This window comes from Myxocyprinus asiaticus, chromosome 43 (genome assembly GCF_019703515.2).
Source record: "Myxocyprinus asiaticus isolate MX2 ecotype Aquarium Trade chromosome 43, UBuf_Myxa_2, whole genome shotgun sequence".
Lineage (NCBI taxonomy): Eukaryota > Metazoa > Chordata > Actinopteri > Cypriniformes > Catostomidae > Myxocyprinus > Myxocyprinus asiaticus.
In genome coordinates, this window is record NC_059386.1 from 13,930,223 (window position 1) to 13,957,441 (window position 27,219).

The following is a 27,219-nucleotide window of genomic DNA, read 5'->3' on the forward strand; positions in this document are numbered from 1 at the left end:
ATCACAAAGTAAAAGTAAACAAAATTGTGACACTTACAATGTTAACTCCTTTTTACAAAAAGTCAGCTTTTCTTTCTTCCATTGAAGTACACAAAATGCTCTTTGGAACATTTTTAAATCATACTGGGATAAATATGGATCATCAGGTTTTGCACATACTTATGGAGAACATGCCAGTTCCAGTGCATGCTTTCATTAAAGCAAAAGGGGGACATACTGTAGCAAACACTATGTAATTCTGAAATTCATTACTTTTTCAAATAATTTTTTTAAAAATTTTTGTTTATTTTTTACCATGAGAGTGTAATATTTAATTATTATTTTTTTTATTAACTTATAAATATTTTTAATATCAGTCTCAGACGTTTGGACCCCACTTCATGTACACTAAAAAGTAAAAAATGTACACTTTTTTTTTTTTTGTGGTAAAGTAAATATAGAAGAAATTAAGTACTTTCTACACTGAATAAGTTAAAGCACGAACTTGAAAATATTAAGGTCTATATTTGTACTCACATGTAAAAATTATTTCTCTAGCAGCTTATTAGTAAATATTATTTATGATTGTTTGTTATCTTAACAATGCATCATCATGTACCAAACCAAAAGCAGAAAATCTTATATTTATTTGCTAATTTGAGTACATTTCACAGGTAAAAGAAATAAGTGAATTCTTGAATAATTAATGAGCTTGCATGGTTTCACTGTATGTAAGTTGATTTACACAGTTTTTATTGTTGATATTGTTGTTATGTACGTTTGGTAACGTTTTGTTTTGTGAAGTCTGAAGTTAATTTTCTTCTCAAAATTACCCGTTCATGATCCAAAAATGATCTGTTGATTGTTAACGTCATCGTGTTTTGTGCACAAGATGTTGAGGTCTGTGTGTGCAGCTCTGGATCTAGTTTCTTTCACCATTAAAGCAAGGTGATGTTTTCTAATAGACTACATAGCATGCATTAAGCTTCCCTGTGAAAGGCTGTGTATCATGTGATAAAATACGAAGTATGTTAAAAATCCACTGAAATGCTAGTACACTTTTAAAAGTATGGCTTAATTCAGCACTACATTGCTTAAGTAAAATGTGCAAACAAAGAGTAAGTAACGTTTACTTGAAACAGAGTATTGCAAAGTAAACTTTACTTGAGAATTTCTAATTAAGGCCAGCAAGAATTGTGCGTAGCCTTTACTTAAAAATATGATCTGTTAAATTTACTAGCAATTTCTTCATGGAAATTGTTTCCTAGGTTTTATTTAAGTAAACCCCACTCCAAATGGTTTTCAGTGTATATTTGTAATACAAAGCACAAGAAACAGAAATCACAAAGCACAAATTAATAAGTTATCCCTGTATTACCTAGTTGGGTTATTTAGCCAGTAAACTCAAAATAATGAATCCTCAAACTGCAGACACATTAGACATACTTAAAAAAAGATGCAGAATACCAAACATAGAATACTGAGTTGTCATTTTTGCCATTAGGTGGCATATGTGTACACCAGATCCCTCAGAGCCTTCTGACATTTTGTACCATTCTACAGAAGCTTTCCAAGTTTCATGTTTTGTTCTTTGTAAAATACCTCTTTAAAAGATCTCTTTAGAGACTGTAATTCTTTCTGAAACATTTCATATAGCCTCACCTTCCATGTCATCTATAGTAACCTGATGAACCTTAGTCAGAAAGGGTACTGTAGTTGCATGCAGTTCCATGCCAGAGCATGCAGATTTCTCAATGGTACTGAAGCAGCAGGTCTTCAGTACACACATACCATGAACACGTGCAGTACAGGAATGCTCAGTCAGTACCACAGTGGTAGGCGATGCCTTATTAGACCTCCAGCATGCTGCTGAGTCAGCAGATCTAGATGGTGAACCCTGTGAAGGCAGGTTCACGAAGTTGAAGGGTAAGCCTGGTTTGGGGTCATGCAGGGTCATTGGACTTCGACAATGGCCGGCCGGGGGGCTCCAGGGCGTTCTGCTGAGGCAGCGGCCACGAAGAACATTCTGGAAAGCCTTCTTGAACTCCTGGCTGAAGCATGGGTAGATGATGGGGTTGAGGCAGCTGTTGAAGTAGCCAAGCCAGAAAGTAATTTTAAAGACAGTCTCTGAGGGTCTATGGGAGGGGGAGATGGAGCCTTTGGGGACATGGAAAAAAATGAAAGACAGAATCATTATCTGAGGCATGCGACCTCCAGCTGAATTCTTACTGTGACCCCAAGACACCAGTTGAATATTTTCGAAGGCTGAGACTTGCTGTGTTATTGTTTCTCTTTGCCTTTGATGTGAACATTTCTCTCGAGTGTTTTGAAAGCTTTACATTAAAAACACAAAGGACTGACTCAGAGTATTTAATAGTATCTTAGCCTTCCACTCATTAGGCGTAGGTCAATAAAAAAGCTACAGCTGAAGTCAGAAGTTTACATAAACTTAGATTGAAGTCATTAAAACTCATTTTTTTAACAACTCCACAGATTTAATATTAGCAAACTATAGTTTTGGCAATTGTTTAGGACATCTACTTTGTGCATGACACAAGTACTTTTTTCAACAATTGTTTACAGACAGATTGTTTCACCTTTAATTAACTATATCACAAATCATTTGGGTCAGAAGTTTACATACACTAAGTTAACTGTGCCTTTAAGCAGCTTGGAATATTCCAGAAAATGAAGTCAAGCTTTTAGACAATTAGCTTCTGATAGGAGGTGTTCTGAATTGGAGGTGTACCTGTGGATATATTTTAAGGCCTACCTTCAAACTCAGTGCCTCTTTGTTTGACATCATGGGAAAGTCAAAAGAAATCAGCCAAGAGCTCAGAAATTAACTGTGGACCTCCGCAAGTCTGGTTCATCCTTGGGAGCAATTTCCAAATGCCTGAAGGTACCACGTTCATCTGTACAAACAATAGTATGCAAGTATAAACACCATGGGACCACGCAGCCATCATACCACTCAGGAAGGAGATGCATTCTGTCTCCTAGTGATTAACATAGTTTGGTGCGGAAAGCGCAAATCAATCCCAGAACAACAGCAAAGGACCTTGTGAAGATGCTGGAGGAAACCAGTAGACAAATAAAACAAGCCCTCTATCGACATAACCTGTAAGGCTGCTCAGCAAGGAAGAAGCCTCTGCTCCAAAACTGCCATAAAAAAGCCAGACTACAGTTTGCAAGTGTACATGGGGACAAAGATCTTACTTTTTGGAGAAATGTCCTCTGGTCTAATGAAACAAATATGTAACTGTTTGGCCATAATGACCATCATTATATTTGGAGGAAAAAGGGTGTGGCTTGCAAGCCAAAGAACACCATCCCAACCATGAATCATGGGGGTTGCAGCATCATGTTGTAGGGGTGCTTTGCTGCAGGAGGGACTGGTGCACTTCACAAAATAGATGGCATCATGAGGAAGGAAAATGATGTGGATATATCACAAAGCCCTGACCTCAATCCAATAGAAAATTTGTGGGCAGAACTGAAAACACATGTGTGAGCAAGGAGGCCTACAAACCTGACTCAGTTACACCAGTTCTGTCTGGAGGAATGGGCCAAAATTCCAGCAACTTATTGTGAGAAGCTTGTGGAAGGCTACCCAAATAGTTTGACCCAAATTAAACAATTTAAAGGCAATACTACCAAATACTAACAAAGTATATGTAAACCTCTGACCCACTGGGAATGTGATGAAAGAAATAAAAGCTGAAATAAATAATTCTCTCTACTATTATCCTGATATTTCACATTCTTAAAATAAAGTAGTGATCCTAACTGACCAAGACAGGCAATGTTTTCTACAATTAAATGTCAGGACTTGTGAAAAACTGAGTTTAAATGTATTTGGCTAATGTGTATGTAAACTTCTGACTTTAACTGTATATCTCAATTGAATATTTAAAGAAAGCTCAAATTATATCAATTTGCTTGCAAATACATCTGGGTTCCATCCAGAACATTTTGTTTATTGAACTAGTGTTACTGCTTAGCATATAAAAGCATATTCTCGCAGACCTGGTCTATCACAACAAATAAGGGGGGTTGAAAGAGAGAAAAATACTCTCCCTTTCTCCCATAATTCATTATTTCTTTCTAAACAGCCTCATTTAAATGCAATTTCAAAGGCCCAGGGAGGATCATGGCAATGCAGTTTACATGTCACGTACAGCTCTGTTGTGGGAGTACAGTGGATGTGTATTGGGTCATTTGGAAACACGGGTCAGAATAAATAACAGAAAGTAAATGAAGGCTTAACATCCGAAATGTGTTGTCCGTGCCTGAAAACAGTGTGCAGATACACTCATACACTCCTCATATAAAACAACAAAATATTTTCAACATTACATTTCCCATACAAATATTGCATCTGTATAGAAAAAAGTTAAAGGAATAGTTCACCCAACAATTCCGGGCAACTCTGACGTGGAAGCCCCTTAAAGGAATAGTTCACCCAAAAAGGAAAATTCTCTCACCCTCATGCCATCCCAGATGTGTATGACCTTCTTTCTTCTGCAGAACACGAACAAAGATTTTTAGAAGAAAATCTCAGCTCTGTAGGTCCATACAAGTGAATGGTGGCCACAACTTTGTAGCTCCAAAAAGCACATAAATGCAGATTAAATGTAATCCATAAGACTCCAGTGGTTTAATACATGTCTTCTGAAGCAATCCAATCAGTTTTGGATGAGAACAGACCGAAATGTTACTCCTTTTTATACTTTAAGTCTTGATATTAAGTCTCCTTGGTGATCATGATTTCAAATTTGAGCTTGAAATCATGATTGTGCCTAGAGACTGCAATGGCAAGATGTACAGTGAAAAAGGAGTTATATTTTGGTCTGTTCTCACGCAAAACCAACTAGATCACTTCAGAAGACATTGATTAAACCCATGGAGTCTGATGGATTGCTTTTATGCTGCCTTTATGTGCTTTCTGGAGTTTTGGTCACCATTCACTTGCATTATATAGACTTACCAAGCTAACATCACATCTGGGATGGCATGAGGGTGAGTAATGATGGAAAGAATTGTAATGTTTGGATGAACAATCCCTTTAAAGGCTTCAGAAGACTCAAATCATATGGACAACCTTTATTATACTTTCATGGTGCTTTTTGTCATTTTTGGAGCTTGGTAGCATCCATCCCCATTTACTTTCAAAGAATGGAAAAGAGTAGCTTGACCATACTCTCCCTCTGAGTTCAACAGAAAAAGTCATATGGGTTTGGAATGACATAGGGTGAGTAAATTACATTTTTAGGTGAACTATTCTTTTAAATAGACCAAATCGATAAGTTTTGTGGTGTGTTTAAAGAAACGACTTGTTGATGGTACTCACTTATTGGCAGTACTACGAAAAAAGGCAGCCAGCAGAGCACGAAACAGCCCACCACGATCCCCAGAGTCTTGGCTGCCTTCTTCTCCTGGGAAAACTTCAGCAGACGCATGAAAGTAAAATGTGACTGCCTTGATCGCATGGCTCCTTCCTTCCCAGCAGCATCCTGAGCATTGCGACAGTGGATCCGCAGTGTCTCCCCATGCTCCGTTAACCCATTAGTCTGCCTGCCCTTACTCATAGAGCGAGTCTTGTGCCGGGCCACCACGTACACCCTACAGTACATTGCCAAAATCACCGCCAACGGCACGTAGAAGGAGCACGCAGCGGAGAAGATTGCGTACCCCGGTTCCTCATTGACTCTGCACACTGATTCATCCTCCGGCATGGGCTCTCTCCATCCAAACAGTGGGCCGACAGATATGGCAGTCGAAAGGGCCCAGAGAGCCGTGACTGCGGCCAGTGCCCTCTGTCCTGTGGCCAGGGAAGTGTACCTCAGCGGGTAACTGACCGCCACACAACGATCCACAGAGATAACGCAAAGGCTAAGGATTGAGGCCGTGCTGCACAGTACGTCAAGTGCAGTCCAGGCATTACATAAAGTACGCCCGAACACCCAACGGTCCAAGGCTTCAGAGGTAGCAGAGAAAGGTACCACCACAGAGCTCAGAAGCAGGTCTGCCACAGCAAGATTGGTGATAAAGTAATGCGTTACAGAGCGAAGGTGGCGATGGCACACCACGGAGAGGATGACCAGGATGTTGCCCATCACACCGAATATTATAAAGACCATCAGCACCAAGCCTAAGGCTAGTGTCTTTGTGACACCTATATCAAAAGAAGATATCACACTGCAATTTGGACAGTTCTCAGGAAAAAAGGATGAAGTTAAGTTATCTTCTGCTGGAAGCACTTTGGTCATGATTTGAAAGTTTCTAGTTGCAAGTTATGAAGTTAGGTTTGTGTACCTGCTTAATGTCATATTTCTGTCAGAATTGTAGTCATATAGCAGACAAGTTGTCCAGGTCACAGTCATCCATGGATTTTAGTATGTTTGTGGTGACAGGAATCATGTATTCATCTCAATGTAAATAGACTGTTCAGCCAAGACACAATGTTTCAAAATCAACATGCTTCAGTATCCAGTAGTTCAAAGCAAAAAAGTTTTGAAGGAAACTTTGAGTAACATTTCATCTTCTTGATTGATACCAGTCATCGTTCTATTTTGTATATAATCTTGCAACCTTGAAAAGGGAAAACACAATAAAACAAAACTGAAATCGTTATTCAGTGATAATTAAAATTACCAAATTTTTTCAAAATCTCATTGGTTCACACATGTTTAGTAACCTAAGGCGTTGAATTTAGGATTTATAAATTCTGGATGCGAATGTGGGCTTTATAAAAAATAAATAAATAAAAAAGTTCAAGCCATTCCTAACAGTAAGTCAAAATAATAGTACGAGATGGCGAAAGCTTAAGAAATAGTATGATTTGGCTTGTAAAAAAGTGATCAACATTTACTGCTATAGAGAAAAATAAAATGAACCAACGAATGATGTTATTATGTTTTTCCTAAGTTTAACCCCTAACTCAAACCCTTAACATAACCGTGATTGTAATAGGAAATTAACTTTTGTGCACCGAAGAAAGAAAACATCGGGCCAATGCATACATTCAATATCTTGCGATTTCACCATCTCATACAAATCATTATGAGTTGTCATGAGACTATGTTGCTTCAGAAGTTTCAGAATACAGTGCACAAATTGTATGGATTACTTTTACGATTCATTTATAGTGCTTTTTGTACTTTTAAGAGTTTTTTTAGGAGTTTCAAAGTAACTTGTTTTTCACAGACAGCTATTTTATGACATGAATTACAGCACACAAATCATATGGAGGGCTTTTATGACACTTTTATAGTGTTTGTGTGTGTATGTGTGTGTGTGTGTGTGTGTGGGCAGGTTTAAGTTGTTTACAATAACTTTTTTTTTTAGGTTACAAATTGGTAATTACAAGGGGATTATGCTATAAATGTGGTTTATGAGGACATTTCTAGTGTCCCCATAATTCAAATCGCTTAAAAGCATACTAAACGATGTTTTATTGAAAATGTAAAAATGCAGAAAGTTTTTTGTGAGGGTTAGGTTTAGGGGTAGGGTTAGGGGATAGAATCTATAGTTTGTACAGTATAAAAATCATTATGTCTATGGAAAGTCCTCATAATTATAGCTGAACTAACATGTGTGTGTGTGTGTGTGTGTGTGTGTGTGTGTGTGTGTGTATGTGTGTGTGTGTGTGTGTGTGTGTGTGTGTGTGTGTGTGTGTGTGTGTGTTTTAAAGAGTTTCAAAGGCCCTGGTCAATGTGAACTGAACCGTTGCTGGATTTCTACTTTTGCCTTTGATGGACAAAATGCTTACAGGTTTGGAACGACATGAGGGTATAGCAGTTATGTCCTGTGCATGTTTAGGCATCTCAATTTGCAAAACCCTTAGGACTGATCTATTTGTCAGTTTGCTCTAGCCCTGCACACTATAGACAAAATATACACCTTTCACTGAACACAAGAAATCGCAAATGTTATGCTGCAATGAAGAAATCAAGCATGAAAATGCTGTCTGGTTGGTGAGCTGCCAAACAACCATATACAAAAGCTCTCAGGCTGATTGATTATACAAAGCTTTGGGAGATTTATGGGAACATATACCAAACCATGTCAATATGTTTGAAATATGCCTTGTGCTTAATGACAAGAGCAAGATACAAAGATTACAAGGATAAGGTGAATGATACAAATAAAGAAAGTGATCTTGTGTTAAGATTGCAGGATCAAAGAGTACCCAAAATGAGAGGGAATCTTGTAGACAATTAAAATGTTTCCTGCAGGTGTTTGACTTTGTTTTGAATCATAGGTATTTAAGCATTTGTCCTCAACATTAAATCATGCATTGGAGTGTTCATCAGCAGGGTTGAGGAGTAACGGAATACATGTAACGGGATTACGTATTTAAAATACAAAATATAAGTAACTGTATTCCACTACAGTTATAATTTAAATCATTGGTAATTAGAATACAGTTACATTCAAAAAGTATTTTGATTACTGAAGAGATTACTTTGCATTTTATTGTCATTTGTTTCATTTCATATTTAGTCCTTTCAGATGGAAAACATTTATACATATAAATGATGTGATCCAAAGTGCATTTGAACAGCGGTGAAACACTTTCTTATGATGTGTTACATTCATACGAGCAGACAGAGAAGAAAGTTTGAAGTAAGTTTGGAGCAGAAGAAATAGAAATAAACCTTGTGTAAATTGTCAGCTTTACGCTAAGCTAAAATGCTATTTCTAGCCATTTTACATGCACATGTTACCAGGCACGATCCTATTTTTTTATCAAGAATATTCACGTTACATCATAATTTCTTTTTTTCTAGTAAAACTTTTTATATTAGGGCAAAAATCATATTCTTGATATTGATTTTTGTAAAAATCTTTAAAACAAGATCAGTTTGATTGATCTTGTTTTAGAAACAACACTGTATAAGATATTTAGGTTTTCAGAGAATGTATTTTTAACATGTGTATTTTGTCTTACTGTACTGGAAGAGTTTTTATAGTCAAAACAAGTGAAAAAATCTACCAGTGCTGAAGAAGTAATCCAAAGTATTTAGAATATGTTACTGACCTTGAGTAATCTAACGGAATACGTTACAAATTACATTTTACAGCATGTATTCTGTAATCTGTAGTGGAATACATTTCAAAAGTAACCCTCCCAACCCTGTTCATTAGATATTAAATAGGCATTAAATATGCCATTTACTCAAGTCGTCACAATGCAAAACAACTGCCCTGTTTATAGCTCAATTGTTGCTGTTGTGTAGTTGCCCATTGATAAAACTCTTCCGAAATAAGCATCAATATCATCTACACTGTAAAAAGTGGTAGCCTGCAGTTGTTACCTTAACCCTTCAGATTTGTTTTGTTGGTGTAACCTAATGTAGTCATGTTGATTTTGTAGGGTTAAATAATATTTTTGATAAAAAGCTAATTTTTTAGGTTAAGATATTTGTTCAGTGTAGCTAAATATCTGCCTATTTTCCTTCTGAAATAAGGGACTATTTGTCTCTTGACTAATTTGTTTTCAAAGTAAATTTAATTTAGTAAACTTAATTTAGCTGCAAAAGTAAAATAAACCTTAATCGCCTGTTAATAATGGAATAAATATATTTAAATTGAGCAATTAAAGCAGTTCTTCATGCAGACATGCAGGTATAAATATGTGTTATTTGCAGCAAATTCATTGCAGACATCAATAATTCTGTCAAAAAAAAAAAAAAAAAAAAAGTGTATACGAAATTTGTATGTTCGTTTTATTTTCGAACAAACATTGTTTGTTTGTTCGTTAAGACTCAGACGCACGGAAATGAACGCGTTAGTAATAACCAAGCGCAGTCTGCATTCACAATTACAATCAAACAAACATTTTAAAATATTAGGAATTGTAATTATGGACGCATTTCATCATTTCAACTAAATATAGGCTACTTCTCAAAAATAAACGATTAAAACTTACCGTCGTCGTTCACTTCAACTCTCTGCTGACCTTGAGAAAACGAATACCACGCAGCTGATGGGATGCAAGTTGCAACAGTGTTTGTGCAAACATCCCATAAACATCCCATAGGCTACTCAGTGTTTTCTACCAGTCTCTCTCTCTCTCTCTCTCTCTCTCTCTCTCTCTCTCTCTCTCTCTCTCTCACACACACACACACGTTACGCATTTACATTTTAATACATCAGGACAACTTTGAGTAAGGAGGCTCTGCATTCCTTTCCTTTGTTCTCTTTCAGTAAATCATAGCAATGCTATCAATGTCTCTTATCAATTCCATTAGATTTAATTGCACAACAAAACATTTGGTGCTAGATTATCATATTGTTGGTTTTATATCTTCATCTCATTACAAACTTTCAGAGCACAGTTCATGGTTGCATGAACAGTCAGTGGGAAAAGGTGTATAAAGTCTCTGAATGTCAGCTTTGGTAATGAATGTGAATGTCACAGGCAAGAAACCCAGAGTGATTGATGTGGTTTTATGAATGGCATGTCCATCAATGGCTATGAATGTCGCACCCTATTTCTCTCTGTGTTTCTTGCTTTCTCTCGATAATTCATCATTATGATTTGTTTCATAATTCCACAATTATCCATGCCCTCTATCTATCTATCTATCTATCTATCTATCTATCTATCTATCTATCTATCTATCTATCTCAATATTACTGAGTTCACCTATACATTTGACTAATAGCATGAACACTAGAACTTTAATGCATGCAGGATTGATTGCATTGGCATTAGATATCTTGGCATTTGTCACCTCCCTTGTTGTCACTTGAAATATTTGAAGGGATATCTCACTCAAAAATTAAGATTCTCTCTCATTTACTCACCCTCATGCCATCCCAGATGTGTTTGACTTTCTTTCTTCTGTTGAACACAAAGATTTTTAGAAGAATATTTCAGCTCTGTAAGTCCTCACAATGCAAGTGAAAGGTGGCAAGAACTTTGAAGGTCCGAAAAGCACATAAAAGGCAGCAGAAAAGTTATACATACGACTTCAGTGGTTAAATTCATGTCTTCAGAAGTGATATGATAGGTGTGCGTGAGAAACAGATCAATATTTAAGTCCCCCTTTTTTTTTTCTTTTTTTTTTACAATTGATCTTCACTTTCACATTCACATTCTTCTTCTTTTGTTTTTGCCGATTTGCATTCTCTGTGCATATTGCCACCTACTGGGTAGGGAGGAAAATGTATAGTAAAAAATGACTTAGGCTGAGTTCAGAATGGCATACTACCATAAAACTCACTATTTCTGCCATAGACACATATGGGATGCCATTTTGAACTCAGCCTTACAAGGTTTTTTTACAATCATTTTCACACATTTCTCAATACTGTGAGCGCATTTTCAAAACTCTTCATACAATCAGCACAACATCAGTCTGTGGACTAAACAGTTTTCATTGCTTTTATGAAAAATCCATTCATCTCTATCAAAAATCATGAAATCTTTTGTCACTCACTCCCAACAACTAACAAAACTTTGTCAAAGCAGCATTTTTTTGCATTTGTTTCCAGACTGTTTACAATACTATTACAGTTTTTCTCAATCGCTTTGGCTCAATTCTCGAATGAGAATTATCTTTTTTAAAACAATAAGTTCAAATCTCTGAACAATTAGTTTCTTGTTTACACCAGATTTGAATTTCTTATTCATTTAAGCAAATTGCACGTGTTTTGGCACATTTGTGCAAGAGTAAGTACAATTGTCTACAATTTGCACAATAACTAAATGCACATGTCTTGCTGATCAAAACTGATGAGTTGATTCTCAGTGAAATCTTCACAACTTCTAAACATTCTTTCATCGTGTGAGCCATCACATGCAAAATGATCCATTCAGTTATCAAAATCTGTCAGACATACCTGTATATTCCATACATTCAGTGCATCTGGAAAGTATTCACAGCGCTTCACTTTTTCCACATTTTGTTATGTTACAGACTTATTCCAAAAATGGATTTAATTATTTTCCTCAAAATTCTACTAACAATACCCCATAATGACAACGTGAAAGAAGTTTGTTTGAAATCTTTGCAAATTTATTTAAAAAAAAAAAGAAAAAAAAAAAAATCACATGTACATAAGTATTCACAGCCTTTGCTCAATACTTTGTTGAAGCACCTTTGGCACCAATTACAGCCTCAAGTCTTTTTGAGTATGATGCTACAAGCTTGGCACACCTATTTTTGGGCAGTTTCTCCCATTCTTCTTTGCAGGACCTCTCAAGCTCCATCAGGTTGGATGGGGAGCGTCGGTGCACAGCCATTTTCAGATCTCTCCAGAGATGTTCAATCGGGTTCAAGTCTGGGCTCTGGCTGGGCCACTCAAGGACATTCACAGAGTTGTCCCGGAGCCACTCCTTTGTTATCTTGGCTGTGTGCTTAGGTTCATCTTCCAACAGGACAACGACCCTTCGCCCCTGTCTGAGGTCCAGAGCACTCTGGAGCAGGTTTTCATCAAGGATGTCTCTGTACATTGCTGGATTCATCTTTCCCTCCATCCTGACTAGTCTCCCAGTTCCTGCCGCTGAAAAACATCCCCACAGCATGATGCTGCCACCACCATGCTTCACTGTAGGGATGGTATTGGCCAGGTGATGAGCGGTGCCTGGTTTCCTCCAGATATGACGCTTGCCATTCAGGCTAAAGAATTCAATCTTTGTTTCTCATGGTCTGAGAGTCCTTCAGGTGCCTTTTGGCAAACTCCAGGCGGGCTTTCATGTGCCTTTTACTGAGGAGTGGCTTCCGTCTGGCCACACTGCCATACAGGCCTGATTGGTGGAGAGCTGCAGAGATGGTTGTTCTTCTGGAAGGTTCTCCTCTCTCCACAGAGAAATGCTGGAGCTCTGTCAGAGTGACCATCGGGTTCTTGGTCACCTCCCTGACTGAGGCCCTTCTCCCCCGATCGCTCAGTTTGGCCAGGTGGCCAGCTCTAGGAAGAGTCCTGGTGGTTCCAAACTTCTTCCATTTACGGATGATGAAGGCCACTGTGCTCATTGGGACCTTCAATGCTGCAGAAATTTTTCTGTACCCTTCCCCAGATCTGTGCCTCGATACAATCCTGTCTCGGAGGTCTACAGACAACTCCTTGGACTTCATGGCTTGGTTTGTGCTCTGACATGCACTGTTAACTGTGGTCCAATCAACTGAATTTACCACAGGTGGACTCCAATCAATTTGTAGAAACATCTCAAGGATGATCAGTGGAAACAGGATGCACCTGAGCTCAATTTTGAGTGTCATGGCAAAGGCTGTGAATACTTATGTACTTGTGATTTTTTTCATTTTTTATTTTTAATAAATTTAATAAAATGCAAAGATTTCAAACAAACTTCTTTCACGTTGTCATTATGGGGTATTGTTTGTAGAATTTCGAGGAAAATAATGAATTTAATCCATTTTGGAATAAGGCTGTAACATAACAAAATGTGGAAAAAGTGAAGCGCTGTGAATACTTTCCGGATGCACTGTATATATGAGATGGAATGTTTGTGATGTCTGCTAAATCTTTGGCCAGACCAACAAGAGCGACAGGGTGTCCACCAAGAAGATGGGAACTTGAAGTGTTACGTACTGTGAGGAGGTAAAATGTATTGTTTTTTACAGAACTACTGCAGGTTTTTTCATTGTTGTGTTTTTTTATTTATTTTTTATTTATTTTTTACATGGATGTAATTTTGTGGCAATTTTCTGTTCACTATATATGACTTTACATGTAAGAAATGTGTAAAAATGGACACTCAAATGTGAATTTTCTGTTTACAGGTAACACATTGCTACAAAAATAAATTTACTGTATACGTACAAATGTGCAGATCCTTTTTCTGTGTATTACAGTATTGTACAGTATTGACATTCCCCAGTAAACTTTTACCTACTGTTGAAATTGGTATCTAAAAAGCTCAGTGTGATATACAATAGCATTCAGCTAGACAAAACTGACATTCTTGTATAGTACAGTAAGCAGTCAGTGTCAACAAAAAAGTCGAACAAAAATGAAATTTGTATATAACAAACATTTTCAGGGTTGACTGCCATGGTGAAAAAAACATCTAAACATTTTGACCAGTACGGCTCACACGATGACAGAAAAACTTTTCATCAATTTACTGACACAATAACTAGGTTTTGAAGCATGAATTAAATGTTTTGGGTGAATTACTACATTTTGCATACATGCAATAGAGTTGTGATGTCCCATAAAACAGTTGTGACAATTGCACTTACAGTTTAGAGATTGTTAAGACTGTTTCAAAAAATGAGCCACAGCAATTGAGAAAAACTGTAAACTTCAGTTCAAAACCTCACCCAAAACTAAATTTGATAGAATTTGCTATATTTCTATTATAATTATAATAGTATACTGAAATACAGTATATCCACAATCAAAATAAGCAAATAAATAATAATAATAATAATAATAATAAAAACAGCAGATTTTTAGTTTTAGTTTTAGACCTAGTTTTTGTCGAAGACCTAGTGTTTCAATGCCATTACCATCTCTACAATTATTATTATTTTTTTTAAATGATTACTTTTGCAAGCATGGATCAACAAGTAGGTAACAGAGAAAGAGCAGTTGGCAGGAGAAGGAAAGGAGTACAAATGTGTGGTAGAAGACCAATGAGGGGAAGACCATAAACTGTAGTCTCTGATGAGATAAGGGCTACTATTACTGATGATGTGATAAACCATGGTCTATCTTTGAGAGAGGCTGGTCTGAGAGTGCAGCCAAATCTCCCACGATCAACAGTGCTATCCACTGTGTGAATATTTCATCAAACAAACAGGTAAGACATGCATTCATACTGTTAGTGTAGAATAGATTACATTCTACACAGTAAAGTGCCTCTCTTGCTTTGTAACAGAATACTGGTTTACATCAAGCATACCTTAAGCCAAAATTAAACATCTTGTAATGAATCCTGTTGTTTGTGTTTATTAGGTCATGTGTTTTTGATTTACAAAGTATTTCTATTGGGAGAAACAGTTTGCCAGTGTTTTGGTGAAATGAATTGATTCTGAGAGATGTATGAAGTGTTGTGATGGTTGTAGGGTGTTTTGGATGAAACATAAACTGTTGTGATAGTTTGTTGGTAGAGATGACTGCGTGAAGAGTTTTGAAAATGCATCAGTATTGAGAAATGTGTGAAAATGATTGTAAACAACTGTAAATATTGATCTCTTTTTCATCCAAAGCACTTGTATCACTTTCGGAGACATTAATCTAACCACTGGGGTCTTATGGATCATTTTTATGCTGCCTTTCTATGCTTTTTGGACCTTCAAAGTTCTGGCCACCATTCACTTGCATTGTATGGACCTACAGAGCTGAAATATGCTTATAAACATCTTGGTTTGTGTTCAGCAGAAGAAAGTAAATAATACATATCTGGGATGGCATGAGGGGTGAGTAAATGAGAGAATTTTCACTTTTGAGTAAACTATCCTTTTAAGCCATTCAAGCGCTTGTCCCAAAGCTGCAGTCTCAAGATGTGATGCGAATGTTAAAAGTCCTTCAGTGTTTTGTTTCAGGGTTGCTTTGGAAATCAGCCAATAGCAGCACTTGCACAAACAATAAAGTATATAGAAGTAAGAATCTCCACTGATTAGAAGCTGGCAGGCAACGGACAAGATGACGGAATAGGTTTTGCAATTGAAAAGTGTTTTGGCCTATAGAAAACACATCTAATCCAACTAATCCATTATGGAATATTAGAAATAAAAAAATGGCATACTTTCTCACTACTTACTGTATTAATAAAATAAAAAAATGAATTTTCTCTGGCCAGCATTGATGAAGATGTATTACTTGACATAGGTACACTGTCCATGCTTCCAAGGTATTTCAGAAGCTATTTATAACTAAAGTAAAAAAAAAAAAAAAAAAGTTACATTACAAGTTTCTCTGAAAATTATCAGACAATTAAAAAAGAACTTAAAAAAAAAACTTTGATTGAAAGAGTCTACCACCCCTAAGAAAGGGAACTCATTTCACTCTGAAATATTGTAACCAGCCAGGTATTTTTAAGTTATGCAGGGGAGGGAACAGCTGGTTTCTGTGAAATTACTGTCACTAATTGCCAATTTATTTAGCCGAGAGCTGGCGTTTGTGGATAACACGGGGACCTGCGCCCATTTTTAAAAGTTTATGAATTCCAATTAATTTCTCACATTAATCTGCATTTGTTCAGTGCTGTTCAGTGGAGAAGAGCTGGAAAGAGAGTGCTGAAAATTTTTGGTTTGAATAAGAGTTAAAAACACGTGCCACAAGAAACCTTGAAAAATGTGTTCTAACACTTTCTGTGTTCAACAGTCACTCATTTTACAGTAATGCAATCTAATCCAGTGTAGTGCACATTGTGACAACTAACAGGTCATAATTAAGTCATTTATTTATTTTATTCTGTCTTTCACTTTGTTTTGTTTTTTTCCCTTCTTACATGTCTTTGAAGTATGTTTATTCAACCCTCAGCATAAAAATCATACTGATTAATGTTTATTAATGTTTAATGTTTATTGTTGTTAATATTTATTTTTACTTGTTGTTCTGTGTTAATTAACTCATAATTACTGTGTTGATATCCAAATTCAATTAATATTAATTTTAATATGAATATTCATTTAATTTGTAAAACAAAATTTGTAATTTATTTATTTATTTATTTTGTCTTTCACTTTCCGCTCTTATTTCTTCTTACATGTTTCTATGGAGGACAAAACCTGCAAAAATATTAAATAAATAAACACAAATACGTATAAATAAACCTACACATTTGTGCATAAATATATACATAATTAAATGTGTGAGATATACAAATAAATAAATAAATGCACTTATTAATGCAAAAATAATACAATATAAAACAAATAAATGGTTAAGGAATGGTTCACGCAACATGCCTAATGAGAGGATGTCAACAATTGTTCAGGCATCACAGTCAAACTATCAAGTGTCTATCAGGTAGATATTCAGGTGCCTACTGATATTTGACTGACATCCTCTCATTAAAGGTGCACTCAGTAACTTGTCTTTGTGTCATCTTGGACTTGCACTGACACCTAGCGTGCTGGATGCAGCATCATTTAAAATCAATCGTTTTCAGTTTCAGATGTCATTGTAGAAATTTACTATTCACAGTCAGACATGATTACTTAATCAATGAGTAAAAGTGTCAAACAACAAGACGGTTATTGAGATTAAGTGAGTAGTATTAGGCTGGTCATGTGATTCTAACATGGCAGCCCCCATGTGCGGACCCTCTCCATGCAGAATAAAACAGCTTTTATTAGGTTACTGATATGACTGGAGTCTTCATTTTAATGTGAGTGTTCATGATTTCCTACATATATTACAAAATAACAATTAATGTCTTTAAAAGATAAACTTTATCAATGAGGATAAATTACTGAGTGCACCTTTAACATATTGCTCAAAGAAAAAAATAAATAGGGAACTACATACAGAAATAAATAAATGATTAAAGAAATATAGACATATTTAATTAAAAATCAACTTTCAATTTAGCATTTAATTTAACATTTTAGCATTTCCCCAAATATTATTTATGTTTTATTTTGTATTATTTTTGCAGTGATAGGTGCATTTATTTATGTATTTATTTTTTGTTTATTTGTACATCTCCTCGCACGTGTAATTTTTATATGCGTCTTTATGCTCGAATAAGTGTATTTAATTATTTATTTACATATTTGCTGATTTTATTTATTTATGAATTATTCTTGCAGGTTTCATCCTCCATAGGTTTTCAACTCTCATGAGAATAAATATAGGTGACTGATTAATGTTTATTATTTTTTATGAAGATTTATTTAACCAATATTACATATGATGTTTTATATGTAAATTAATATCCATACAATTAATATTACATTTCATATTAATATTCCTTTAATTTATACAGCCAAAATCTTTATTTATTAAACTCGAATAGTTCGAATAGTTCTCATTTGCATAAAATATAAGACGAGCTGCTATTGGCTGTCGCCGTTCCTCTTTCCTGCGCTCGCGCATGTTAGAATGAGAATCAGGAAGTAAACAATGACAGAACAGACGAGCAGTGTTTTCATGGGGGGAAAAAATGAAAGTTTTCGTATTGCTCTGGAAGCAGCCGTAGGAAATTAGCCAGTCTGCTCGAAAACGTCAAATAACTCCGCAACTTTGTTTATTTTGCCTTCTTCTGAAACAGTATATACTTAAAAAGCACGTTGAAAGCGTGTTTTATTAGTTGGTGAGTATATAAACGCTTCAGTACACCGAGAAACTATTACTTTACAGCATCAGACACTAAATACATTAAAAAAATTATGCAATACGGAGTGATCGTTACAGTAGTCCAACATCAGGCCACAAATCGAGTGATTTTACCTGTTATTTACTCAAAGAATGCCTGAGAAACATCAGAATAAAGAAATCAATGCATGTCCGATTCTATTTTTTTACCCAGCACTTCATGCTTCTTAAATTATATAGGATTTATATGATTACATAGCTTCATTTTTAGAACTATGATAGCAATGACCTTGAGACAGTGCACTACACCAAGGTATTAATTTACTGTTATATTTGAAATCTAAATGGGCCGGTAATCAGACTAGCACTGCACAATCTTATTCCCATAGTTATCTAGTCACCTCACCAAAATGAAAAATATTTGTTAATAATGAACCAACGTAAACTGGCATTTGAATTGAACTGGAGTGTTTGCTGCACTAATTGTAATGCATTATGAGCTAGAGTAAACCACACTGGGAGTGGATGCACTCTCAGATATTAACTTTTTAGTTTGCTGTTCCTGTTCATCCTGATCAAGCCAAGACACAATCATGATGCCAGCTCGGAACAACACAACCAGTGCCGCTCCAAACAATAAAGTGAAATACTCCAGGCTGGCCGACAGCGATGAGGGCTACATTGATCTACAGGTGAGAGGAACTGATACATAAAATCTGCATATTTAAATTTGATAAGAAATATATTGTTTTAGCATAACATCTTCTGTTTTACAGTTCAAGAAAAGCCCACCCAAAGTACCCTACAAGGCTATCGCCCTGGCAACGTTCCTATTTCTGGTTGGCTCTTTATTGATTATTGTTGGATCACTGCTTTTGGCGGGATACATTCATGTTATGGTGAGTAGACAAAAAAAAAATAAATATGGAAATTGAAAAGAAGAAGTTTATGAATGTGAAATCAGTGTCATAGTATGATATATCATAATATGATATCTGCTGTTGCAACACTTCACCTCAAATACTGACAGTTTAAACATTTTTGTAAATGTTTTAAACTAAACAAGTAAACACAGACTGTGTGGACACATATTAGTGTGTGAATCAATTATTCTTCTCATGCCAAGCATTGTTTAAGCTGAATACCTGCACTGAAAACCCTAATACGTTGACTTTACTCAATTGATTGAGTAAACTCGTTCCCTCATTTGAATTGAGTAATGGCGTCTCCAAAATGTGTGTAATTAAGTTCACTTAACTTGGTGATCATTTTACAGAATAAACTCAACTATTTAAGTTAAGGTAAAATAAGTAGAAATAAATAAGTTCAAAAAACATAGGAATTAACATGTTAATCGCATGTGATTAATTAAAGTTTAACATGTTAATTTTGCTAAATCGCGATTAACGCATTTACTGTTAATACAGCATAAATACTTGTTGGTAGGGCAGAACTTTTGTAATGTGTCCGCCCGGAGTCATTACACTGACACACACAGCACAGCAGTGCTTCCATGTCAGTGATAAAATGATGGAGAAAGGAGCTCTTAGCACTATTATTTGATGTACAAAACAAGCCCAGATGGGACTTGTGATAGAAATCAAGTATTTTCAGCACATTTTAATTGCCACTGAAGCACGTCAAGTCTTAACTATCACTCCGCTTTTCCCGTGGAGTTCAAAGTGGCGCTGGACGCTGCCATTGATGCTCTGATGGAATCATGAACGCAGCTTAGCAATTGCTGTAACAAAGTGGATAGCCGCAGTCTACCTGCAGATTAATATTGTGGAGGATGAGAGTTTAAGAGATTTAATGCCCACTGCAATGAATACTAAACCTTTGGGGACTAAAGCCATCTTTACACAGCAAAGGTGGCACATAAACTGCATCTGAAGTGGCAATTAGATGTATTTTCACAGAGCAGGAATAAATGCATTTACACAGCAGTTGCAAATGCATAAATAATGTTATGAGATGAATATTTTAAATGTTAAATTATGAATATAGAAATACTGTATGAAATAAATGAAAATATTACTGAATACTCAACCTATGGGGACTAATTCTTTCAATAAGTTAACCTCCCACTTAGACTTTGGGAAACCTTTAATGTTACTTGAATTGGTGCTATTTTAGTGCATTTCTGTCTTTATATTGTGGAAGGCTTTTTTGGAAAATGTTAATAAAGCATAATATTAATACATATTGTTTTGTTTTCTTTCCTAAGTTGGAAATAAATGCATTTTGACAGGAAAATAAGTATATATAGTGTCAAATTTCAGCATTTTCAAAATCTGTGATTAATCGCTATTAACTTAAAAAAAAAAAAATGCAATTAATCGTGATTACAAATTTTTATCTGACAGCCCTCATTTAAAGGAATTTGCATATCTTTCAGCACAAGTAAGAACAATGTAGTATTTTAGTTTTATTGACTATGTTTGGTATAAATGTATTTGTCAGTCATTTTGATAGTAATGTTCTCTCTTGATTTAGTACCCAGATCGCACAATTCCAGTAATTATCATTGGCATACTCATCTTTCTTCCGGGATTCTATCACCTGCGGATTGCTTTTTATGCCTCCAAGGGGTACCGCGGTTACTCTTATGATGACATCCCAGACTTTGATGACTAAACCAATCCAGATGTACTGAATGCTGTTTACTTTGAGTTTTAGCTGCAACTGTTGCATGATTTGCCTTTGGACTGCCATCCTGTATTTACTCTGAGATTCTCTAGAAGAGAAACTATGGCAAACTGTGGCCTGGCTGAGCTTTTTTGAGAGCTAAATTCCTTTATTTAACCATAGAACATAGAAGTGCAATATTTAGAACAATAGAGTATTTATTTAGCTAAACACATAAAAAGCCAACCAAAAATATGCTTATATTTTTGTAGCCTTTGGTAAAACTTTCTTCAAAGAAGTGTTCTATAGTTTTAAAAGCTTTAAGATGTACCTAGTATTATTATTATTATTATTTTTTTTTATATTGCCTGTGTTATTTTTATAGTTTCCATAGCGGTATTGTTTTTGATGTACTGGTTTTATTCAGCTTGGTATGAAAATGATTGAATAAAGTACTGATGTTCACCTTCATTTGGTGTCACCATTACTAAGAGTGCGAAGGATGTGTCATTATTGGATGGACTTTAAGAATCCGTTAAGTATAAATGATTTAAAATGTTTTAATTACAAGGACTGGTGATGCTTATTAGACAATGAAACTTTATTATAAACAGGTTTTTGCAGGTTGTGTTGACTTTGAAAGTCGCAATGGTAGCAAGTCATGCCATAAATTTAGCAAGATAAAAAGAGTTAATTTTAATCCAGAATCATGCTTTGTGTTTAAATTTTTTTTCAAACTTCCTTTTTTACACTTAAAAAAAAAAAAAAAGAAAAAAGAAGAGCAATAAGGATAATTTTTTGGAATAGCATACTGTTTTGCTATTCAGCCATGATGTCTATTTGTATGTGAAACCAGAAGGCTAATTCGCCATGGGTTCCCTTCAGGAATTTCCTATTGTTTTTTTCATAAAATTTTTATAAATTTCTGAGAAATGTTCAATTTCTGAGTAAAATACACCAATCAGCCACAACATTTTTTTAAAATGTATTATATCCTTTTCTCCCAATTTGGAATGCCTAATTCCCACTACTTAGTAGATCCTCGTGGTTGCGCAGTTACTCACCTCAATCCAGGTAGTGGGACTGTCAATCCACGCATCTTATCACATGGCTCGTTGTGCATGACTCCGCATGTGGAGCTCATGCTACTCTCTGCGATCCACGCACAAATTACCACAAGCCCCATTGAGAGCAAGAACCACTAATCGCGACCACAAAGAGGTTACCCCATGTGACTCTACCCTCCCTAGCAACTGGGCCAATTTGGTTGCTTAGGAGACCTGGCTGGAGTCACTCAGCACATCCTGGATTCGAACTCGTGACTCCAGGGGTGGTAGTCAGCATCAATACTCGCTGAGCTACCCAGGCCCCGATCAAACAAACATTTTATTTTTTTTTTCTCCCAAGTTGGAATGCCCAATTCCCAATGTGCTTTTAAATCCTCATGGTCGCGTAGTGATTCGCCTCAGTCTGGGTGGCGGAGGACGAATCTCAGTTGCCTCCGCGTCTGAGATCGTCAACCCACGCATCTTATCATGCATCTTATCACGTGGCTTGTTGAGCGCGTTGCCACACCATCTCCCGCGGCAACCACGCTCAACTCACCACGTGCCCTACCGAGAACGAACCACATCGTAGTGATTACGAGGAGGTTACCCCATGTGACTTTACCCTCCCTAGTAACTGGGCCAATTTGGTTGCTTAGGAGACCTGGCTGGAGTCACTCAGCATGCCCTGGGATTCGAACTAGCGAACTCCAGGGGTGGTAGCCAGCGTCTTTACCACTGAGCTACCCAGGCCGATCAAACACAACATTAAAACCACCTGCCTAATATTGTGTATGTCCCCCTCATGCTGCCAAAACAGCACCAACCCGCATCTCAGAATAGTATTCTGAGATGATATTCTGCTCACCACAATTGTAGAGAGTGGTTATCTGAGTTACCGTAGACTTTGTCAGTTCGAACCAGTCTGGCCATTCTCCGTTGACCTCTCTCATCAACAAGGCATTTCCGTCCACAGACCTGCCCCTCACTGTAAGTTTTTTTGTTTTTGGCACCATTCTGAATAAATTATAAAACATCCAGTGAGCGTGTAGGTCACACAATATTAGGCAGGTGGTTTTAATGTTGTGACTGATCAGTGTATGGTCTGTTGTAAACATTCATTAAAGATATTTGGAAGTTTTGCTCTACAACAAATTACACAGTCATATATCAAACAAATTTTAAAGCAACTGTATTTTAAAAAAAATGTATATTGCTAACATGTTGCTAGATAAGGACTATGAATACCACAAGCATGTGAGTGTGTGTGCCTGATAAAACGGAAAACGGTTGTAGTCCTTATTTCAATTTGTTAGCAACATTGCAAAAAAAAAAAAAAAAAAAAATGCCAGTTTCAAAATTCACGTTTGAGGTTTGATTGTGTGTAATATATGTTTTAGAACAAAATGTCCAAGTATCTTAAAGGTGACTCAGTATTTTTTTTCCCTCTCATATAAAAGTTTTACTTCTAAAGAAGTGAATAGTAATTTTGAAACAGATGAATAAAATCATTACCACTCACATGAGACAAAGACTCCAGTCATATCAGCAACCTTATAAAAGCTCTTTTATTCTACATGGGGCATGGGCACCTCATGGGGGCAGCCATGTTAGCATCTCATGACCAACTGGCTACTACTCGCTTAATCTCAGTTACTGTCCTGTTATTGGACACTTTCACTCATGGATTAAATCATGTTTTGTTCATAGTGAATTTCTACAATGGCATTAGTAGCTGAAAACTACTGTGTTTGAATGATGCAGCATCCAGGCAACTAGAAGGTGTCAGTGTAAGCCACATCGACATACAGTTGAAGTCAGAAATTTACATACACCTTAGCCAAATACAATTAAACTCAGTTTTTCACAATTCCTGACATTTAATCGTAGAAAACATCCCCTGTCTTTGGTCAGTTAGGATCACTATTTTAAGAATGTGAAATGTCAGAATAATAGTAGAGAGAATGATGTATTTCAGCTTTTGTTTCTTTCAGAAGTTTACATACACTTTGTTAGTATTTGGTATTTGGTAGCATTGCCTTTAAATTGTTTAATTTGGGTCAAACATTTTGGGTAGCCTTCCACAAGCTTCTCACAATAAGTTGCTGGAATTTTGGCCCATTCCTCCAGACAGAACTGGTGTAAAAGTCAGGTTTGTAGGCCTCCTTGCTCGTGCACACTTTTTCAGTTCTGCCCACAAATTTTCTATCGGACTGAGGTCAGGGCTTTGTGATGGCCACTCCAATACCTTGACTTTGTTGTCCTTAAGTCACAACTTTGGAGGTATGCCACACTGAGGCTTTTGTGAAGAAGGCTCTTCTTCCTGAGACGGCTGAGGAAGTTGGGAATGAACCACCACATCCTCACACGGTTCTACACCAACACTGTAGAGAGCATCCTGACTGGCTGAATCACCGCCTGGTACGGCAACGGCACCACCCTCAATCGCAAAGCCCTGCAAAGGGTGGTGCGAACTGCCAGACACGTCATCGGAGGTGAGCTTCCCTCCCTCCAAGATTTTCACCCACTGTTGCTCTTGTGTATATGGTTGAGTGATAATAAAGGAATTTGATTTGATTTGATCCTTGGGGTCATTGTCCATTTGGAAGACCCATTTGCGACCGAGCTTTAACTTCCTGGCTGATGTCTTGAGATGTTGCTTCAATATATCTACGTATTGATTTGCACTTTTCGCACCAAACTATGTTCATCTCTAGGAGACAGAATATGTCTCCTTCCTGAGCGGTATGATGGCTGCTTGGTCCCATGGTGTTTATACTTGCATACTATTGTTTGTACAGATGAACGTGGTACCTTCAGGCCTTTGGAAATTGCTCCCAGGGATAAACCAGACTCGTGAAAGTCCACAATTTTTTTTTTCTGAGGTCTTGGCTGATTTCTTTTGATTTTCCCATGATGTCAAGCAAAGAGGCACTGAGTTTGAAGGTAGGCCTTAAATACATCCACAGGTACACCTCCAATTGACTCCAATTAGCCGATCAGAAGCTAATTGGCTAATTGCCTAAAGGCTTGACTTCATTTTCTGGAATTTTACAAGCTGCATAAAGGCACAGTTAACTTAGTGTTTGTAAACTTCTGACCCACTGGAATTGTGATATAGTCAATTAAAAGTGAAACAATCTGTCCGTAAACAATTGTTGGAAAAATTACTCGTGTCATGCACAAAGTAGGTGTCCTAAATGACTTGCCAAAACTATAGTTTGCCAACATAAAATCTGTGGAATGGTTAAAAAAAAAAAAAAAAAAAAAAAAAATAGTTTTAATGACTTCAACCTAAGTGTATGTAAACATCTGACTTCAACTGTACTTAAAAAAAAAAATTACTGAGTGCACCTTTAAAGTGACGTTTACCACACACTGTTTTGCTCATAAATCAAAACCTGCCATTATAAAAATTCACAGGATAATCCAAAGGGAACCCGTGGCTCGAAAACTCTAATTTTCTTCCGGGGTTTTTGGACTACAACCTAATCACCTCTATTCTTGCAGTATATAGCATGTGTACTGTCTCCAAAAACGCAATAAATGGACGCAAATGGCTAAATTATGCAGTCATGTGACAACAGTGTATCATAGCCTACTACTGTGTGAAACGTCTATCGTTTCATAATGCGTCTCACATACAATTTTTAAGAAACAGTGGGCAGTAAATAAAACATACAGTAAGTGCTCCGTTTTGAAGAGCTAGACCTTCATGGACCTCCTTGAATTACACAGAACTTTACTGCCCTCTAGTGAAAAGTTGTTGCAAGTGTGAGAAACACCGCAGTCTGACCTCATACTTCCCGCCCACACTATCTCGGATGATTATGCTGATAATAATAACTCTGGCACCTGCGAGCCCGAGTACCAGGAAAACTCGTCTAGACGGAGGCAAGTACGATATTCCAATAAACTGAGATTATAATTATTATTCAGAAGAAGAATGTATGATAGATAGCCTATATGAGTTTACAGTAGAAGTTACGTTGTGTCTAAGAAATATAGCCCAAATCATCATTAAAGAACCAACACACTCATATCATTGTCACAATATTTCACGTTTATTAGTTTAGTGTTTGTAATCCCAGGAGTGGTTCACATATCAATGACAAACAATGTCAGAATCTGGGCCAAAGTAAAAAAAAAAGTCTATAAACACACCTTTGCATTATGAGGTCAAAGTTATCTGCCACCTGTTTGTTTTGCATGTTTCTGAGGTACGCAGCCTCCACATAACAACACACCTTGTTTATTTCTGTATTCAATATTAGCCGTCTAAATAAAACTTTAAACATCTAAAATAAAAAAAAGGAACATTTCCATTGTTATTAACATGGAAAGTTTTGTTTTTCCAGACTTGTTTATTGCGCACCGGTCAGTGTGCGCTCTCTGCGCATGCGCTCCTGTGTTTGCATTAGTTATGAAGGAAGCGGGGAGGAGTGAACTGACGCGCGAGAGGTGCGCAGATGTCAAAGCTGCCATAGAGACAAAGTTTATGCGCTTGGTTTTTCTTCGCCACGGGCACAACGATGTGAAGAAAAAATGTTTTGTTTTTTTGGAAAGTTTCTGAAGTTATCCATAAGAATTGTTTTTGATATGGAAACAACACTGAAAGAGTAATATTCTTTTGGAATTATTATATGCGTGATATTTTTCCGAAAACAACGCTGCCGACTACAGCTGATAAATGAAGTGATACAGGTGAGCATATTGTAAGCAACAGAGCTGACTCTGACAAGATGTAAATAGATAGACTACTTTTTATTTATTTATTTATTTATTTTTTACTTAGTTTATTGTAATCTATAGGCTTTTTGACATGGTCAGAGTTGTCAAACATTTCTAAATAATAATAATAATAAAATAAAATAATGAGAACATTTTACATTATATTGTGTGATATTGTTTAATCGCACACCCGTTATGATAAATAACAGGGAATCTAGTTGTGTTGCTTGGTGAATGTAGTATGGAATGACTGAAATTACTGTAGCAGTATTTAATTCAGAGGAAATTGTTAAAGTAGCTTGTTTAAAGTGATTAATGTCGGCAATAAAGTATCTACCTGTCTATATATCTATTTGTCTGTTCGTTCTTTTTTTTTTTTTTTTAATACTTAAGTAGTTGAACAAAACCACCACTACCGTTTTGCTTTAATTTTCCAAAGAAGATTATGACAAAATTTTACGAGTGTGTTTGTTTGTTTTAGAGGTGGTTGATTTATTTAGTATTTGACTCTCAGTGGTGGGACATTATGGAGGAGTTCAAGGGTTTTGTTGCCCCAGTAGGGGGTCCAAGGGAGTTTGTGGGGGCAGAT

At 36.4% G+C, this 27,219-nt stretch overlaps 3 protein-coding genes across 6 annotated transcripts in view; 2 read left to right on the forward strand and 1 right to left on the reverse strand.

Moving 5' to 3' along the window:
- Positions 1–1,356: 1,356 nt before the first annotated feature.
- Positions 1,357–6,251, reverse strand: adra1ab (adrenoceptor alpha 1Ab). Its single transcript, XM_051685756.1, has 2 exons — positions 5,333–6,251; positions 1,357–2,136 (listed from the first exon to the last, which is right to left on the reverse strand). The coding sequence occupies exons 1-2, from the start codon at positions 6,249–6,251 to the stop codon at positions 1,628–1,630; spliced, it is 1,428 nt and encodes a 475-aa protein (XP_051541716.1). The 3' UTR covers positions 1,357–1,627.
- An 11,775-nt stretch (positions 6,252–18,026) lies between these two features.
- On the forward strand, positions 18,027–21,350 carry tmem230a (transmembrane protein 230a). 2 transcript variants are annotated; one of them, XM_051685754.1, is made up of 4 exons: positions 18,027–18,223; positions 18,778–18,917; positions 19,002–19,124; positions 20,722–21,350. In XM_051685754.1, the coding sequence occupies exons 2-4, from the start codon at positions 18,819–18,821 to the stop codon at positions 20,860–20,862; spliced, it is 363 nt and encodes a 120-aa protein (XP_051541714.1). In that variant the 5' UTR covers positions 18,027–18,223; positions 18,778–18,818; the 3' UTR covers positions 20,863–21,350. The 2 variants fall into 2 exon arrangements, with proteins under 2 accessions (XP_051541714.1, XP_051541713.1); XM_051685753.1 differs by having other exon boundaries at positions 18,806–18,917; positions 20,722–21,349.
- Positions 21,351–25,767: 4,417 nt separating this feature from the next.
- Positions 25,768–27,219, forward strand: part of igsf9a (immunoglobulin superfamily, member 9a) — a 46,178-nt gene continuing 44,726 nt past the window's right edge. For 2 of the 3 annotated variants that reach the window (XM_051685685.1, XM_051685684.1), the window contains exon 1: positions 25,769–26,603. The gene's annotated coding sequence lies outside the window, so the exon portion shown is untranslated. Of the gene's footprint in view, positions 26,604–27,219 lie in introns of all 3 variants that reach the window. The other variant, XM_051685686.1, reaches the window with a different exon arrangement.

Coding starts and splice junctions, on each gene's coding strand:
- adra1ab (XM_051685756.1), bottom strand. CDS start 6,251: ATGACCAAAGTGCTTCCAGCAGAAGATAACTTAACTTCATCCTTTTTT. Junction 2,137..5,332: donor TTTCGTAGTACTGCCAATAA/GTGAGTACCATC, acceptor ATGTCCCCAAAG/GCTCCATCTCCCCCTCCCAT.
- tmem230a (XM_051685754.1), top strand. CDS start 18,819: ATGATGCCAGCTCGGAACAACACAACCAGTGCCGCTCCAAACAATAAA. Junction 18,918..19,001: donor AGGGCTACATTGATCTACAG/GTGAGAGGAACT, acceptor TCTGTTTTACAG/TTCAAGAAAAGCCCACCCAA. Junction 19,125..20,721: donor CGGGATACATTCATGTTATG/GTGAGTAGACAA, acceptor CTCTTGATTTAG/TACCCAGATCGCACAATTCC.